This window comes from Python bivittatus, unplaced genomic scaffold (assembly GCF_059951505.1).
Source record: "Python bivittatus isolate LINGU-HERP-01145 unplaced genomic scaffold, Pbiv_v1 ctg000160_np1212, whole genome shotgun sequence".
In the NCBI taxonomy this organism is placed as follows: Eukaryota; Metazoa; Chordata; class Lepidosauria; order Squamata; family Pythonidae; genus Python; species Python bivittatus.
The window spans coordinates 7106317-7124671 of record NW_028277076.1 but is presented as its reverse complement, the minus strand read 5'-3'; the positions used below and the strand labels follow the sequence as shown (position 1 = coordinate 7124671).

At 43.9% G+C, this 18355-nt stretch overlaps 1 protein-coding gene across 1 annotated transcript in view; it reads right to left on the bottom strand.

Moving 5' to 3' along the window:
- The window catches only part of MED27 (mediator complex subunit 27), a 104063-nt gene extending 89095 nt beyond the window's left edge, over positions 1-14968 (bottom strand). Inside the window, exons 1-2 of the mRNA XM_088147064.1 lie at positions 14700-14968; positions 11123-11267 (exon numbers count right to left, since the gene is read on the bottom strand). Coding sequence (XP_088003190.1) covers positions 11123-11267; positions 14700-14905 — 351 coding nt within the window. The 5' untranslated portion in view covers positions 14906-14968. The remainder of the gene's footprint in view (positions 1-11122; positions 11268-14699) is intronic.
- Positions 14969-18355: the final 3387 nt, after the last annotated feature.

The following is an 18355-nucleotide window of genomic DNA, read 5'->3' as shown; positions in this document are numbered from 1 at the left end:
CAGCCCCATTTTATAAAGGAAATTTAGGCTAACCCAGATAACTAAATTACCTCCAAACATTCGGACTGGAATTGTGTAGGTACTGAGGGCAATTAACTTCAGGGCACAAGATGGACTGGCAAAACACTGTGAACCCATCTACATTTTTGCTAGCAAAAATCTTGAAGCAGAAAGAGAAACCTGTGATCAGGAAGGATCAACTTGATCTCTATATGCTAGTACTAAGCTTTGAACTTATTCTTGCTGAGAATGCAAGCCAGGGTACTCAAGAATCAGTAAGGAGATATTTAGGGTTTTTCTCACTTTTAGAGAAAGATCCTTTCCTTTTAAGCCTCTGATACCATTCCTATACACTATTTAAAATACAGCATTGGTGGTGATGCACAGAAGAGGCACGTGCCAAAATTTGGGAAAAGGGTCATTTTTTACCCAGAGAAGGGGGGAACTACAGAACCTGAGAAATCTCTCCCCAAATCATTATCTGCTCCTCAATCCCTCCCTCACCATTAAACATTGCAAGGCTACCACTCTAAACTGCTAACGTTAACCAAAAATCCCCCCTTTGGACCTGAAGTTTGCAAAACTTTGGTTAATAGGAGCCTTTGATTAAAGTCACCAGTGCTAATTCTACGGCTCACTCAAACGTGCTGATTCAAGGATACTTGAGCACCAGCTTGGTGCAACTGGGAAGGAAGACCGCACACATCAAGCACGCTAATTTTATAACCCTTTTAAAAGATTACCCCCACCCCTCCCTGAAGCCAAAATTTTAAGGCACGAATATATATTTTTAGAGGAGGTCTTTTGATAAAAGAAAAGACCTGGCCGACGCAAGGACATGTAAGCTTTTATTTGAAAACGATAATTGAAATATTCTAACACATGGCAATTCAATCGGGCAACATTTTGCGCACCGTTTGCTTACGTGGGTGAGAAAAATGAAAGACCTGGAAAAGCGAACAGACGAGGTGTAGCAAACTCAAACCGGGATGCGTTTTCCTTACACCTAAAATGCAGATGTTTCCCCCAAAGAATCACTCCCAAATCATCACACCTCTGAAACGGGCCGATCTGGCGGAGATTAAATCTGTTCATCGCTTCAATAAATTGACAAGACAGAAGCTTTGTGTGGAAAGGTACAGCGGGGGGGAGGATTTTTCTACCCACCCGAAACCACCCAGGCATTTTTAACAAGAGATGGTGGGTTCTGGAAGAAAGCATTTGGGGTGGGGTGTTTATTTATTTAGGCCTTTGATATAGTCACCCTCTCAGAGGTGACTTGGGGTGACTCCCAGTGAAAACCACAAAACATAATATATAAGCAATCACAAAATACCACCAAATGCTTGCTGAAGGCATTTCAATAATACTAACAAACAACTTCGATGGATTCGCAAATCTTTCGGAGCCTGGGGGGCTGGGAATCCAGGTCTTCAAAGCACTAGGAAGGGCAAGCAGACTGGGGACCATCCGATCTCCGGGAAAATGTTATTCCGTAGGGAAGTTGTGGCCCCAGAGATGTTTGCGCACAGCATTACAAGAGAGAGTTTGGAGAGAACCAAACTCAGGCTGGGTGAGACTAGGATGCCTGCAATGATAATATAGAAACTCCAAAGCTGTCTTAGGGCTGGATTGCTTTTAAATACTTCCTAACTAAAATTGGTAGGGCTGTCGCTTTCTAAAGCCCAGCGATATTTACCCTGCTGTCGTAAAAATAAATACTAGCTTCCCTTCGTTAGGCAGAATTAGATACCAATGTAACCGATACGTAGTATAGATTATAAGCACTTTGGTCCTCTTAGGGATATGGTGTCAAGGCATCATTTATCAGTAAGCGTTTGACTTGTCCCCAATAAGGAGCAGGATCCTAAAATTTAGCACTGCCTTTCTTCTGCTACAGATTTTGCAGATGTCTACAGACGGGAGAACTCTTCAACGGTTCCCTTGGATTAAATGTGGAAGCGGTCAAAATAGCAACTCTCCACTTCCCAAAAATAGAAGAAGAGTTTGGGTTTTTTTTCCCAAATTGGAGAGCTGGAAAATTTCAGAAGTCTCTGTGTGTGTGTGTGTGTGTGTGTGTGTGTTCATATAGACGTTTTGCAAACTCTCATACCAGACACTGCATTATAGGGGGAATAAACATGATGGTCATTCAGTACCAATCAGATATTCTGTTTCCATCCCAAAAGCTGGGTACAAATGATTATTAACTGACACAGCCCAGCGATCCTGTAGGCATGCAGCTAGATGAAACATGCAGAATGCTAGAATACAGTATTTCTGGAATCATACATCCTGTCTTCAGTGTCAAGAGAAATTACTACATATCAAGTATGCATTCATTTAGAGTTCAAGTTCTACTCTGTGCTGGCTGGGGAATTCTGGGAGTTGAAGTCCACGCATCTTAAAGTTGTTAAATTTGGAAAACACTGCGCTGGAGCTTGAGGGGGTCTCCCCAAGTTGTCCACGGCTGTGCAAACATCCCTGTGTATTTTTGCATCTGTCTGTACGACTGCAAGCTTGCCTATTCAGGACTCCTTGGCAATCCACGATGCCGGACCTGCGCAACTCCCCCAATGAAGTGAAGCGCGCCGATTCAAGAGGCAGGCACGGCTAACCGGCAGGAGCCATGCGCTGCAGGGCACTGCCCTCCGCCCTGTGCGAAAAAAACCTACGGCTGTGCTTAATTCCTGAAATCTGAGGGCACCCTGTTGAAAGCAGATCAAATTAAGCCAAAGCACGCTGGAAAGGCTAGGAGAAAACAAAACGCAGTTACTGACATGGCTTTGTGGACGCCTGCGAGACTAAACCGGCAAACCCAACGGGCTTTTGTTCAGATTTGGGCAAAGCACCCCAAGGCGATCGTTCACAAAAGCAGCCCCCTCACCAAACCCGTTACAGAGTGCGAACAATGGTCCCCCGTAAACCAGACCGCATTAATGTGTCCGGCAGAAAACAGCATGGAACCATTAATGCCCAAACTGGCCCAGAGGGAAAGAGAAGAGATTTCTATGTGCCTGGGTTGTCATTAGCTCCAAGCTTTGTGCCTAAGTAGTGTGGCACAGAGGGTGACGCCATCAGATCCTAGCATGCGGGCTTAACAATCAACAGCCCGGCCGTTTTCTCCCTTTCATAAAAGCACACACATGCTTCGAGCCAGCTTCGCGCTCCAATTAAGCAAATGTTTGGGGCAGTTACGAATAAAGGCCAGCCACCCTGATGTCCAAAGAAAAGAGGCTGAGTTTTGACAGTGTTGGAGGTTTTCTCCTGCTGGAAACCCTGATTAGACAATTGGCCGTCCTGGTGAAAGAAGCCCTACAAGGATTCATTGCCTACAATATAGTCGCCTCCTCTTCACGTTGCGTTCATTGGAGAACGGGAAATGTCTGCTTTTTCTGCAGGCAAGGAATATTGCCCTGTCCCAGGTTAAATGCGACACGCAAAAAACAGATGAATCAGGCGACCCATGACTGACATGGACAAAAACATACTGGTATAAGGGGACGTTGATTCTGGAATGGGCTAAACCTGGTAAAATTCACAGCGCTCACTTGAGAATCATTAATCTACCACTGGGTTTGATTTTTACCCGTGTGACATCTATACCGACTGTCCCTAGCAACCTCCAGATTGGCAACTTCCAGTGCTGGGACTACAATTCCCATAATCCCAAGTCAGCATGGCCAAGAGCTTCTACCTAAACAAACCATAGAAAATCTTCCATGGTTTGTTTAACCACACCGGCTGCGAGAAGGAACTAAGTGAGAGCAATTAACTCAGGTAGACGGCTATTGCCGATTCAAAATTCTCAAATAAAGACAATTAATTAGCATGTAATATAAATATTTGCATATAAACATGCAAATGTTGAAATTATGCTCTGTCTCACTGTTTACATTGTTGTTTTAAGCCACCATATGCCGATGTACATGAACGTTCAAGGAAAGAATATTTCGCTCTACCAAAATTCTGCAGAGGGAACCAGAACAAACTTCTCAAAGAAAACAGAGAAGCTGAACTTAAAGTTCCAAAAAGCAGGAACAACCTTCAAAACACTCTTTGGATTTCATAAATCTTCAGTACCATGATAAATAACTTGAGCTTTGATGAAAAAGGGTGCTTGATCCCCATAAATAAAGAACTCCTATGGAGAAATTTCGCCTATACAATCCAGTCATTGTTTAAGAGCAATGTACCCTTTGGGGTTGTGGGCGCTCAAAGAGGGTCTGGAAATGCAGGTAGTGGGGTTGCTATATCACCCTCTGCATGAACACATAAATTTTGGCCAAATCACTTGTAGAACTACCTATACTATAGGCCACTCTAAGCTTTCAGTTCTTCATCAGAGCAGTTCCTGCAGGTCCAAAGATGTCCTTATTAACCTCAGTCAAAAAACCCTCTGCATTGTCCATGGGAAATCTTACCTTGTTGAAGAAACTACAGTTGGAGTTGAGACTTACAGTTTAGGAGAAGAGATCAAAGATGTATCTTTTCACCTAGGCTCTGCACAGTTGAGTTGCGTTGCTGAGCAGTGGAGGCATTCGGGTTTATATTTTTGCATGCCACCCACTGCCAAATGCCTTATGAAAAGAAACAGATAAACCTAAAAGTATCCATGCTACCAAGGTTCACCTTTCTGAGGCGAAATAAAGGCATCGCATTTGTACCAACAGCTTGAGAAAGGAGCAAAGGTAGGTGGGGTGTCAAATGGGCACATGTAAATGTGCATAGCCCAGGCATGGATAAGTGGGCTGACCCAACATCTGACATGACACGTCTTCCCACGTTTATGCTGTAACAAATAAGATCACTCAAGGACAGAACTGATGGTTTGCAAGATCCTACCATTGATCCTTGGCATCTCCAGGTAAGCCAGAAAAAAGGCCCCCACCTACAATCCTCAAGAGCGGGCACAAAGCAACTTCCTTTCTTGGTGCAAAGTCACCAAGGAGGGAACATTTTATTGACTTGTTCGTTTAGCAGCTGAGAACAAGGACAACTCGTTCCATTTCCAGCCACAACCAATTTAATGTCAGTGTGATGATGGATCCATTTCAGAAGATAGCAGGCACCACAAGATTCCCAGGAAAGGTGGCCCTCCAAATCTCTCTCTTACCTATTCACATCCTATTAACCAGTTTTCACCCTGAATTGCTAGCAAACAATATTGTTATGGCTTCACAAAATCCATGGGAACATCTTAGCTGGCACAGCCTCAAGGATGTGCTGGGGCTAGAAGTGCAAAAGACACAGCAAGGACAGAAACAGAAAAAAGGAGATTAAAAGAAGACTTCACACCCTTTGGGATTTTCGTATCTTGCCCTAAAACAGGGGAGGGAGTAGTGTTAATTCCACCAAGTCCCCCCCCCCATTTAAAACTGCAGGAGGTGGGTTTTCCAGCAGAAGAACTTCAAGCGAAGTCAATACAAGCCCCAAACCTACTTAGCACGGCAACGCTTTTAGGCAACTCGCAGCTTAATCAACCCAAACTATAAACCATCCAGTCATTTCTGAAGACAAGATCAGAAATAATGGGTTTAAATAAAAAGGAAGTCGATTTTGGTGGATTTCCTTACAATAAGCTGTTCAACAATGGGAAAGTCTCGGGAGATCGTGTGCATTCTCCTTTCCTGGGGAGGGGGTGGGTGGGTAAACAGAGGCTAGAAAGAGAGGCTGTAGTAGTGGATACCTAGCTGGGGAAGAGGCTGGAATAGATCATCTACAAGGTGTCTTTCAACCCTTACATTCTACGAATCTGTTATTATGAGTCTACCAAGCCTTTCAGAGAAACCCAAATAACAGAATATGTTGCTTCAGGGAAAATATAAATCTAAGGAGCACTGGCAGGTTTAAAATCCATGTATTGCCCACAACGCTAATTTATGGCTTAAATTACAAGCTGGAGAGATCCTCACATCTCTCAGGCTATCGTTCAGAAACACCCTCTTCTGAATATAAAAAGAATCAGTGTCCCATTACGTCTTAAACTCTGGGAGAAACTTTAGCTAGTTTAAGGTCTAAAGAAAGGAGTGTGGGGGGGCAACATTACTATGTTCTTGGAGCTGGTGAACTCGGGTTAGCATAAAACAAAAGATGAGCCACTCAAATCTGTTTGCCACTGGGCCAGAAAAGGAGGTCCAGATCCTCCAACCTCATTCAGACAACATTAATACATAACGCCCATTATGTCTGAACCCGGCAATGCTCTTTTGATCTTGATTCGTGATTTGGATTTTGTGGGAAACCAAGGTAAGTGAGCTCTGTGACCTTGAAACCCACATGGCTCTGCTTTTATATGTTAAGAATGCCTGGTTTAAGGATGGCCCATTGTAGCAAAATCCGAATTAAATACACCATGATTCGAGTTCAGTACACAATGCTACTTATACAGGATTATACTATGATACTGTTCCAACTTATAGACAAGTTCGACTTAAGGACAGATCTTGGGAATGGAACTCGTTCTTAAACTACTCTACAATATATATGCCTCCCAAATAAATATATTGCGATTGCTCAGCACTGGTGGCACGATTTGCAGTGCCTTTCTACAACGGGCTACCAAATCATTATTATTATTAAAATTTATATAGCCACCCATCTCACTTCTCTGACTTACAGAGCAGCTAACAAAGTTAACCCCCACCCACAAAACACAAGAAACAACCCATAAACGTAAGGACAGGAGTCATCAAAACAATAAAAACTATTAAAATCATTTTAAAAAACCATAATCTGTGGGAGAGCACCATTCATTTCCTACAAATACACCACCCTGCAGGCTTTGTACCAATGTCACCAGATCTCAAACATCCAAGGGGGATAGAATTATTGAATATATGGGAGCAGTGATATTTATCGCAATTAACTAGCTTAATCTTAATTAAATGGAAATTACTTCAAGCATCATTTTGTCCTTGCTGCCCACTTAAGGGTTGGTCCCAACAACACCACATGTTCTTGGTTTGAAAAAAAACTGTATACTCCTGCTTTAGGGTATTCAAAGCCCCAGAAAAGGGAGGGAAAGAAAACTATTGCTGAAATTAAGTAGTTTTCCTTGAAAAAAAAAATCTACAAATGAAGACTAGGGATATAATCTATGTTCCCATATGCTCTGACAAGCAATTAGCTCCCTGTACCTATATTATGCAAAACAATTTAGGGTTTGGCACAAAGCAAATGTTGCAGAGCTGTGTTATTTTCCTCCCCTCTTTCAATTTAATGCGTTTGCTCTTCTAGGCGTGCAACAGAGAAGCGCCCGGGTTGCTCATGACTGCATCTGTTTGCAAACAGATCAAGGCTAGCGCAGGCAAAGGAGGATCCCGGAACACACGAAGCAGCCCGATTATAAACACATAGAAACACAACACTGGCTACAAAACAATGCTGGTTCATGGGGCTGCGCGGTGTTGTGGACGGAGTTCCAGAAAAGTGATTTGGAGATCTGCAACTCTTTAAAGCAGCTGCATCTTTTCCTGGGATCCTAGGGAAGACACTGCTGCTTTAACGGGTTGCAGACAAATCGATGCCTCCGCTTTCATGCACTCCAAATCATCCTTTTGGAACTGAATCCAAAGCACAACACAATTGGCTGCTTCAAGAGTCCTCAACCATTCCAGATCATGGTCCCATTCCCAAAACCAGCTTCTATAGTACTTCTCATTTTTCACTATACTTGGCCATTGTCCTTCTTTTTTTCTCTCCCTTCTCCCATTTCTCTTCTTATCCTTTCCTCTCCATAATCTCTTTTACCACCCCCACTAGTTTTCCAGAACCCCCTCCTATAATATCTGGATTTTGGCCCCAAGCCACTACTGAAATGCTAATGTTCTAGTCAAACTTGGAAGCAGGCTTGCTAATCTTCACACCGTGTGTTCTCCAGCCTGGAAGATAACAACTGATCTCTCTCGTCTACACCAAATGCTGCACTTCAGAATATTCCATCCCTTTATAACTTTTCCATCACAGCCTGGTTAAAACAATATTACTCCATTTGTGCCTTCAGCTCAAGTAGATTGCGGTACCCCTCTAGGGCACGCATCCGTATTGTTGCTGCTGTTTTCATCTGTTTCTTATTGCTTGTAGTCTGCATCATTGTTCGCCATCCAGAGTTTTCACTGATTAGAATGGTTTACAAGTGTCGCAAAACGAGCCAAAAAAAATAATAATAAAATAATAGCCATGCTGCCTACAACACCATTTTATTACTCTCTGAGCAGCTGAAAACAACAGATGCCCAAAGATTTTGCTGTTTAACAGGCAGGGGTTGGCTATAAAACAGGGTTGACTATATTACTTAGGGGCCATGCTACTGTAGAGGAGAATGGAGATGGCCTTGGAGAAGGAACGCAATGGCCATTATATAAACATCAGCTTAGCCCAGATAGACAAGAGAAAGTGAAGAAAAACTCAAGATTGCCCTATCTTGATTAGCTTCAGTATAAGAGGGGAGGAAGAGATTCTCTATCAGGCTTCTATTATCATACCCTATAACAATAAAGAGAGGTTCCAGTAGCTTCTGTTTCCTGACCTGGTCTACCTCAAAGGGTTGACTCCAACCCCCACCCCCAACAGAGTGGAATTAGGACAAAGTCTCAAATTGATTTGTTTCAATGACAGAGTAAATAAAGTTCTTCACTGCAGACTTAAACCTGTTCCCCTTTCTTAAACATTACAAGGGAAAAGTAACTTTTAGAGGGTTGGTGGGCTGCCCCAGGTCTGTTCAGAATGACATGAAGGCTTACCGACAATGGACAACTGGAGTTGGAGTTAGCTGAGATGGCGAAATTGACAGCTTTGATTAGACAAAAAACACGGACTAACTTCAACGCTAGTTGGAAGCCCCTCTGGGACTTTTTGCGGGAAACAGAAAAAAAATGAATCGATGTGGTATGGATTTGATGATTAGTAAAATTAATAGACTATGCAAAAGATGTAGGTTAAGATGTAGTTTTAGAGTAAGGGGTTATTTTCTGTTTCATTTATATCTGCTGTATAAGAAGTCGGAAGTCATTCTTTTTGCATTTCTGTTTTTCTCCTTTTCTATTTCTCAGCATTTTGGTTTTCTTCCTTTACCTCTAGTTTTCTTTCTTTCTACCCTTTTTCTTGATGGTTAGTTTGTGTTTGTTTTTATCTTTCTGCTTTTTAAAACTTAATAAAGCTATTATCAAAAGGAGGAGGAGGAGGACACAAAGGTTGAGTTTGTGCCCAACATGGTTGTATGAGAGATTTTCAGGTTCCAAGTTCTTGCATATCACAAACGTAACAAGCAGAGTCAGTTTGTGAATGTGGTTCTGGTTGCAATCCCTTGTGTATTCCCCTGAGCTAAGCCTCATTCCTTGGGTAGTAATGTAAAATGCCAAAATCATCAGATGAAGCCTCTCTGGGCAGATTACCAGATCCTTAGAGAATTGCCCCCCTAGGCCCCAATTTGATCCTGTCTCAGTCTTGTGTTTAAAAGTACAATCATTAACACAAGAACAACCCAGTCTGGAGGCACAGAAAATGCCTTGCTTCAGCTCATCAAAAATACAAGAGGCCAGCCACAAAGGATTCGAAAATTAAAAATTAAATACAGAAAGCACTTCCACACACGGTTATCAAACACACTCCTTTCAGGCAGCGATCGCTTGCCTGCAAAGCAAAAGTTGTATCAAAGAGACTTCTCAATTATTCCAGATGCTCTTATTTAAAGCAGCTGCTACTGCGGGGTGTATGTGTGCAACCTCGCCATCGAAACCGTCTTGCAAAAGTGCTGTGTCATGTAACTGCATTGTGCAACAAGTCAATACAGAAAGCCAGCCAAGAGGGCACATTAAATCTCAGAGTTCAGAGAACAGTGAGGAGGAAGACTCTTGAAGCAAGCAAAGGGCTCTGAAACCATGGGACATCTGAAACAAGGTCCCAAAGGAGGGGCTGAATTAAACCACACTAAAGCCTCTGGGCAAAGCTTCGGTTTCGAATGGGCTCAGGATTGACATCAAGCCATAGTTTGACTTCGGGTTTACTGATACCTTGACCGTCAGGAGGCAGCGTTAACAGTGGAACTCTCTCTGAGCTGGGTTTTTGGCTGGCAGACGTTGCATTACCCAACTAGATAACATCATCCATGCGGGATTTGCTGCCTGTTTCGTGATCATCACCCTGAAGATGCTACCTAGTTGGGTAATGCAATGTTTGCAAGAAAACCAGCAAGCTCAGAGCTCCTAGATATAAGCAGGCAGCAAAGTCCACACTCCTTTGCACTGATGATGTTACCTAGCTGGGTAACGAAACAACTGCGAGCAAGCAACCAAGTTCAGAGCTACTATAGGTAGCCCTCAACTTACAAGGGCAACTGAATGCACAGGAGGGGGAGACTTACCCCAGCGACTTGTGACCTTCCCTGCCAGCTTCCCCGTTGACTTTCTGGGGAAGCTGGCAGGGAAGGTTGCAAATGGCAACCACGCGATCAAGGGGTGCTGCAACTGGTCATAAGTGCGAGCCGGTTGCCAAGCGCCCAGATCGCAATCACGTGACCGTGGGGATGCTGAGATGGCCAGAACTCCGAGGACCGGTCATAACCACCATTTGTTCAGTACCTTTGTAACTTCAAATGGTCACTGAACGAATGGTCATAGGTCGAGAACTACTGGTACATAAAAGCAATTAAATAAAAGTAGAATAATAAAGGCAACTGTAACAATCGATTTAAAAAGTAAGTTACAACGTGGGAGACCTTTCACCACCTGATGCCTAATTTTCACAGCTGCTGTACTGTATTTTGCTATAATCTGAGTTACAAATGATTTACAATCTGAAAAAAGGACAGACGTATAGGTATGGTCAAATCACCCAGGGTACTGACATAAAAGAGACAGGATACAGGCATTACAAATATCTCTAAAGATGTTACAGTAAAATAACACGTGTTGGACGGGTTCAACGTCTCCGGTTCCATGCAGGCAAATGCGTTTCTCAAATGGGATTTTACAGTATCTTCCCTGTAGTAATGCCAAAGGCAAACTATTCTCCCTTGCCCAAAGGAAAACTATTTTTAGTTTGGTGAACACTAGTGACAATTAACATTAACACCCTATGGACAGAACCATATATTTATGCGTATATATATGTACATATTTACCTTGTTTGACCATTTATAAGCCTGGAGCAGTTGACTATAGAGGGGTGTTTTGTCTTGAACAGGATCTAGGCTCAATAGACCACTGTTATGGAGAGGATGGTTCTCAGACGGTTTGCCCACAAGGTTACTCAGGCGTTCCAACTCACTAAAAACAAATTACAAGAAACACACACAATTAGAAAACACAGCGTACACCCACGGTTTTCATAAAGTCATCTGTGGTGTAAGTTGACAGTAAATAATCCAGCTGCACATCCCTATTCTCGCAGTGGAAAAAAAATGAGACTAACATTAAATATAAAGATGACCAAACAAATGACAACAGGTAGACCGACCAGACTTAGAACTGACAATGAAGATACTGCATTGAAGCGGTGGAGAGCTTCTGCCTTTTAAGATCAATAGCAAAGGAACCAGCAGTGAAGAAATTTGCCATAGACTAGAACGTGGTAGAGAAGCCATGAAAGGCTTAGAAAAGATATTCAAATCTCATGATCTCATACTTGCAAAGATCAGAATCGTGCACGCGGAAGTTGGATTTTGAAGATGAGGAGAAGAAGAGTATTGATGTGTTTGAACTTTGACACTGGAAAAGACTCCTGAGAATACTGTGGACAGCCAGATCTCCCTCAAGGTGTGAATGATCAGGCTCAAATTATCCTACTTCAGACACATCATGCAAAGACCTAACTCTCTGGAGAGAGAGCCAGTGTGGTGTAGTGGTTAAGGCATCAGGCTAGAAACCGGGAGACCATGAGTTCTAGTCCTGCCTTAGGTACAAAGCCAGCTGGGTGACCTTGGGCCAGTCACTCTCTCTTAGAACTAGGAAGCAGGCCATGGCAAACCACTTTCAAAAAACCTTGCCAATAAAACTGCAGGGATTTCTTCAGGTAGTCACCAGGGGTCAATACTGACTTGAAGGCACACCAATCAATCAATCAATCTATCTCTGGAGAAGGCTCTAATGCTGGGAAAGGTGGAAGGAAAGAGAAGAGGACAACCAGCAAGGTGGAGGGATTCAATCACAGTGGTGATGGGTGCAAAGTTGGAAGACCTGAAGGGCCAGGTTGGGGACAGATCTTCATGGAGAAGGTCTAGCTACATGGTTGCTAAGAGCTGACTCTGACTCAATGGCACATAATCTTTTCTTTATTATGCAATTTCTATTGAAACTTTTAAAAAGAAAGATAAAAACTATTACTCATATAAAGTAAGGAAGAACAAAGAAAAAGGAAGAAATTAAAAAAAAGCTAAAAGTGCAAGAAAAGAAAAGAAAAATAGAAATAGGAAGAAAGGAATTAAAAAATAGAAACAGAAGAAAAAAGATACAAAGAAGTGGCTTCTGATATTCTTTAATAGCAGTTATAAGTACAATTATATTTCGACCTCTCTCTCTAAAGTTACATCATGATTCTTTTCGTTCTATAATCTATCCTGTCTCATCATCAAAGCCATAAATCACAAGTTCAATTTTTTTCATTTTGACGCAGAAAGTCCATAAGGAGTATCCAGTGACCAATAAATGTAGATATTCTCTTTTCTCTAATCAAAGAAGTTAGTTTGTCACTTGATGGCACATAATCGATCAATTTCTACCCAGGCAAGCTATACAATTCCCAGAGAAGTTTATAATCCTAGGAAAGGTGGAAGGAAAGAGAAGAGGATGTCTAGCAGCAAGGTAGAGGGTCTCAATTACAACGGTGATGGGGGCACCGTTGGAAGACCTGAAGAACCAGGTTGGGGATGGATCCTCCTGGAGAAAATCTACGTGGTCCTTAAGAGTGAACACTGACTTGATGGCACGCCATCAATCAATCAATTTCTATCCAGGCAGATGATACAATCCCCAGAGAAGTTCCTAATGCTGAGAAAGGTGGAAGGAATTAGAAGAGGACAACGAGCAGCAAGGTCGAGGGACTCAGTTACAATGGCGATGGGTGCACCATTGGAAGACCTAAAGCAAGGTTCCTCAACCTCAGCAACTTTAAGATGGGTGGACTTCAACTCCCAGAATTCCCCAGCCAGTCATGCTAGCTGGGGAATTCTGGGAGTTGAAGTCCACCCATCTTAAAGTTGCTGAGGTTGAGGAACCCTGACCTAAAGGACCAGGTTGGGGCAGATCTTCATGGAGAAGGTCTAACTACATGGTTGCTAAGAGCTGACTCTAACTCAATGTCACATCATCAATAAAACATACCCCAAATATAAAGAAAGGGTGAGATAAAAGGTAAGTATAGACATTTTAACACTTTATTCTTGTACCCCACTTCAAAGATCACTGATTAAGAGAACATAGCACGAGATGAGTAAAACGTGGACCAAGACTCTAGATAATCAATGCCAGAATATTACTGTTATTATTACAGTAATTGAACTTAAACACTGCTGAATCATTCCCATTTCTGGCAACTTTCTACAAAACACAAATGCAGTAAAAACCGTAAGAAACCAGCAAGAGCAGACGAGCGTCCAAAAGGTGAAGGGAGAGGATTTTGCACAGACCTGGGTAGGCTTCTCCTAGTCTGAGCAGGCCGCTGGCCAACAGGTGACAGGCCAGGATCCACTACGCAGGGTCACAGACCATCTTTCCCAACAACAAGCCTACCCCAACCACACCAAAGAGTCTTGAGTCCACTCAGGAGACGATATCAAGAATCTCCTTATCGTCTATCTTCTGGGAATCACCGTACTGACAGATGCGACGAGGAATCACAAGAGTAGCAAACTCTGCATTTTTAGCCATGGTTTGCTGAACAAGCCACAGCCTCTGAGGCGCCTCCCACAAAGACAAAGGGCCCCTGAAGGTGGAGGCTCTGTAGATACATGAACCCTGAACGCGGTGGCCGATTGATGGATGGATGGATGGATTGTGTTTATATAGCCACCCATCTCACACAAAGAGACTCGGGGCGGCTTACAGCAATTAAAAAGAATACCTAAAAACGACAAGTCGTGGGTAGACTGCAACTGGACAGAGAGGCCCTGTCAATACATGAACTCTTGAAGACTGCAAGTGGATACGGATGCTCTGCAGATCCCCGAATCCTGAGCACGGTCATGTCAAGGGGCCCAGTGCAACTGGACATGGAGGCTCTATAGGTACACGATCCCTGAATGCAGTCATAGACTGCAGCTGGGCATGGAGGCTCTATAGATACATGATCCTTGAAGTGTGAACATATTTAGGGGGGAGACTGCAACTGGACGTGGAGGCTCTGCAGATACATGAACCTGGCTACATACTGCAACTGGATGTGGAGGCTCTACCAATGACTTCAGTTAGATCAGCCTGCTTCCACCCCACCCCACGGGTTTGGAGCTGGGCATGATGGCTCCTGCTGCAATGCAGCACCGAGGTCCCAGCCATTCCCATACCTTGCAGGTGGGGGATGATGGGCAACGGAGTCCCACCCCTTGGGGAGCAAAGGGCCGGGCAAGGCACCCTGAGCCCGCCCCCTTCCTGATTACCCTGCTTTGCCACGCCCCTCGAGGAGGCGGCGGCGGAAGAGGAAGGGGCGTGGCCGTTGCCCGGGGCAACCACCCGTCTCCCCTCCCCGCCCTCGCGGGGCTGCCTCACCCCAAGTCGCGGCTGACGGAATGGAGGCTCTCCTGGAAGCTGGAGAGGAAGCCCTTCTCGCGCCCCTCCAGGGCCTCCTTGTGGCGCCGGCCGTCCTTGAGGCAGTCGAAGACCCGCGTGACGCTGGAGCGCAGCGCCTGGATGGCCGCGATCGCCTGGGCGAAGGCGTCCAGGTTGATTCCGACGCTCAGCGCCCCGTCCGCCATCTTGCAACGGCGCCGTCCAGCCGCGGGGTGGGCCGGGAAATGTAGTCTGCCGGCGGAAGCGCGGCTCGGGCTTCCCTGCGGGGAAGCGGCCGCCGCAGAGGAGCCTGGGAGCGGGAGGGACACTTCGGCCGCAGAGCCCGACGGGAAATGTAGTGCGCAGAGCAGGAAAAAAACGTGCTGGTGCTGAAAGGGACAGCTCCTCGCCTCCGCCTGCCATGAATCGCGTTTGCATTTCCCATTAATTGATGGGCCCTTCGTTCCTCGCACGCCGCGCTTGTTTTTTTATTTCCCGGACTTGCTGCTGGCTTCTCACGTTGATTGTGCTGATCTCATTTGCTCTTAAGGGTTGCCTCCCTCTTAACTAGGGCCAGTACTTGACCCACTTTGACCTTGGGCACTAAACCGGATTAAGCCGGCTTAGGCAAGGGAGCTGAAACATCATCCCAGGAGACCATAATCTCCTGAACCGTTGATGAGAAAGCTGCAATGGCTTAAAGGTGTCTTTAATGACTTAATATTTATTTTACTGATTCCTCTCTTTCCGACCTCCAATTTTATTTTTGGCTTAACGTATTCACGTTGGCTGTTTCATTTGCTGGGCCTGTATTTCTCACTTTAGTTGCATTTCTATTTTTAATTGTTGCTTTTCCTTTTTTACTCACCATCCCAGCATTTACTGTTTCATCTTACTTTTATTATGTCCAGGAATTGTTTTACTGCTCGCGCATTCTCTTTGATTACTTTCAAATAAAGTAGCGTGTTGATCTCTGTTTTGGTTTAACTCGTTACTTCCGTGTTTGCTATTTTTCAGTTGGCTACTTTATTTGCCTTTGGGCTTGCCATTTGATTGATTTAGATAACCTGCCCTTCTTTGTTTCAGCAGCTCCTGAAAGGAGATGCAAATGAATTCAACTGACTTCCAGCAAACACGCCAATAAAACCATCTTAATCATACCCGTTTTTCAAAACACCCAGAGCAGCTTAAAAATCCACAGTAGAGAATGGAAGCGTCATAAAAGAGAGCGAGCACCAGAGTTAAATTACACATTTGCTAGGCATTAAAAATTTGGAGAGGACTAAAACAAGGAGGGAATTACACAATTTGTGGTACTTGTGTCAACACCACCCTCTCTCGGATCCATTCAGAGCAAATCTGACGCTTTCAAGACAGCATACTTCTCATCCAGGAGCCCAAAGAGTCCATAATACTCTCATCCATAAACCTATCAGACATTACATTGAGAAGCACAAGGACTGGACTCACACAGCACACCTGTCCTGGCTTTGAATCAGCCTCTTTTCTTGATTGATCCAAGATTACTTGGATTACTTTTACTTGATTGATCTGGGTTACTATCTGTTGAACCAGAGAGTAACCCAGTGGGTGGGGCTTGCATAGCCTCAGAGTCCCCAAAAAAACTACAGCAAGCCAGGGAGGCTGCAGATGGCTGGAAAGGAGATTGTCCCTCCCATCTCCCCGTACTTCTTCAGCTTCCTTGGCTGCCCTTCCCCATTTGAAAAAGCCCCCTGGGAGGTTCGTCCTGAGGTCTTCCTCAGATTTGAAGGGAAGGTGGGAAGCAAGGAAGGCCACAGGCAGCTGAAAAGGGAATCATTTGTTCCCTATTGCTCTATCCCTCTGCAGCCTCCCTGACTGCCCCTGCTTCTCCATCTGAAAAATCTCACTGGCATGTTCTCTTGAGAGGTCATTTCTTGGAACAGAATGGAAGCCAGGAAGGCTGCAGGTGGCTGGAGCACATACAGTGAAGGACACAGTGCCATGAAAGATTACGTTTACCCACATGCTCCTTGGGCACCTCGTAGATCAATAAACACAGGGACACCACACTCCACACTTGAGAAGGTTGCTGAAGTTTTCTTGCCCTGAAAACAGGCGAGGAAAGCCAATTTTCTCCAGCTAGAAAAACAGGGAAAATGCAACAAATTTTAACACTTGTCCCCCTGCCCCCATTTTTGGTTACACTATGTAAAATAAATTTAACCACTTTCTATTTATCCCCTGTCCCCATCCACTCAGGGCTACTTCCACCCAATAAAACAGCAGAGTCCCCAATCCCACAACCACTGCCATCAATTAGAATAACTGAAATTCAACTGAAGATAAAATCAATAGCAGAAAACTCGAAACGAACCTATTACATTCACACCTGCCTTCCCAACCTTGCTGTCCTATTACAGAGTCTTCCAGGGTCCCCATTCAGGGCTTCTGTATTTAGTTACTTAGTGAGTAGATCCCTCTTGTCAGATCAGGTTGATCTTCTCACCACAAGGCTAAGAAGGAACCTTGAGTGCCTGGATCATTGTTTCTCAACCTTGGCAGCTTGAAGGTGTGTGGGCTTCAACTCCCAGATTTCCCCAGCCAGCATGCTGGCTGGGGAATTCTGGGAGTTGAAGCCCACACACCTTCAAGCTGCCAAGGTTGAGAAACATTGGCTTAGATAAATGGAATGCAAGTCCAGAGATAGTAACTGAGCTCTACATCTCTGATTTCTAGCAACTCCAATTTGTAGGAGTTTAGGCTTTTCACAGAAGGAGCGCAAGTTATTTGGTGTTTTAGCAAAAAAACAACAACAACCCACAAATGTTTTGCCAGCTTTCTGCAGATACACAAGGTCTTCTGTTAAAGCTTTTATCCTTAAATTAATTTTGTCCCAATATTCGCACATTTATTTTTAGACGTTTTTCCTGGAGAATCGCTTATGTATGCACTCCCCTGTGTTCCTTGGCAGAAAATGCAACATGTTGTGTGGGTATAACACAATGAATCCTTTCATCTGCTCTACATAATACTCCCTGGAACCTTTATTCCACCTGTTGTCAATCAATGCCAGACTTTTTACTCTTACAACTCAAATGGGTTCAGATTTGCTTCGGCGGTAGCTTTATTAAGACCCAGGAATCAGTTGGCGTCAATTCTAGGTTTTCCTAGAACTTGAAAATTAGCTGTTTTCTTGGAAGTCAGAAATCAGGTTGCTTAATTACTTGGTCTTGCTTATAGGTTGTAAAATAATCTTGCATGCCCATTTATTTCCTACTCAAGTTTCAATTTGCAGCTATTAATCTATTTTGGAGTGTTCCTATAAAAAGTACTCTACCACTTCCAACTCCCACTTTGAATTCTTGACATCCAGAGGACGTAAAATGAAGACAAACGTCTTCAAAATCAAAATAGACTCATTCTAACGCACAGAATCAGCAACGCTTATAGAACTGGGGTGCCACACAACTCGAAGGGTTATTTTATTTGTATAAAATTTGCTGCTGCAGCCAGTCACAAAAGAACCATTAGCCTTAAAGTAACCTTTGTGATACTCTTATCTATTCCTTTCTACCTTCAAACATTTCTCTTTAAATCCCAACTTACCTTCATCCCAAGCTGGTAGGCGCACTTCTTTTCCAAGTCTGTCGTCATCCCCAACATTGCTCATGAAC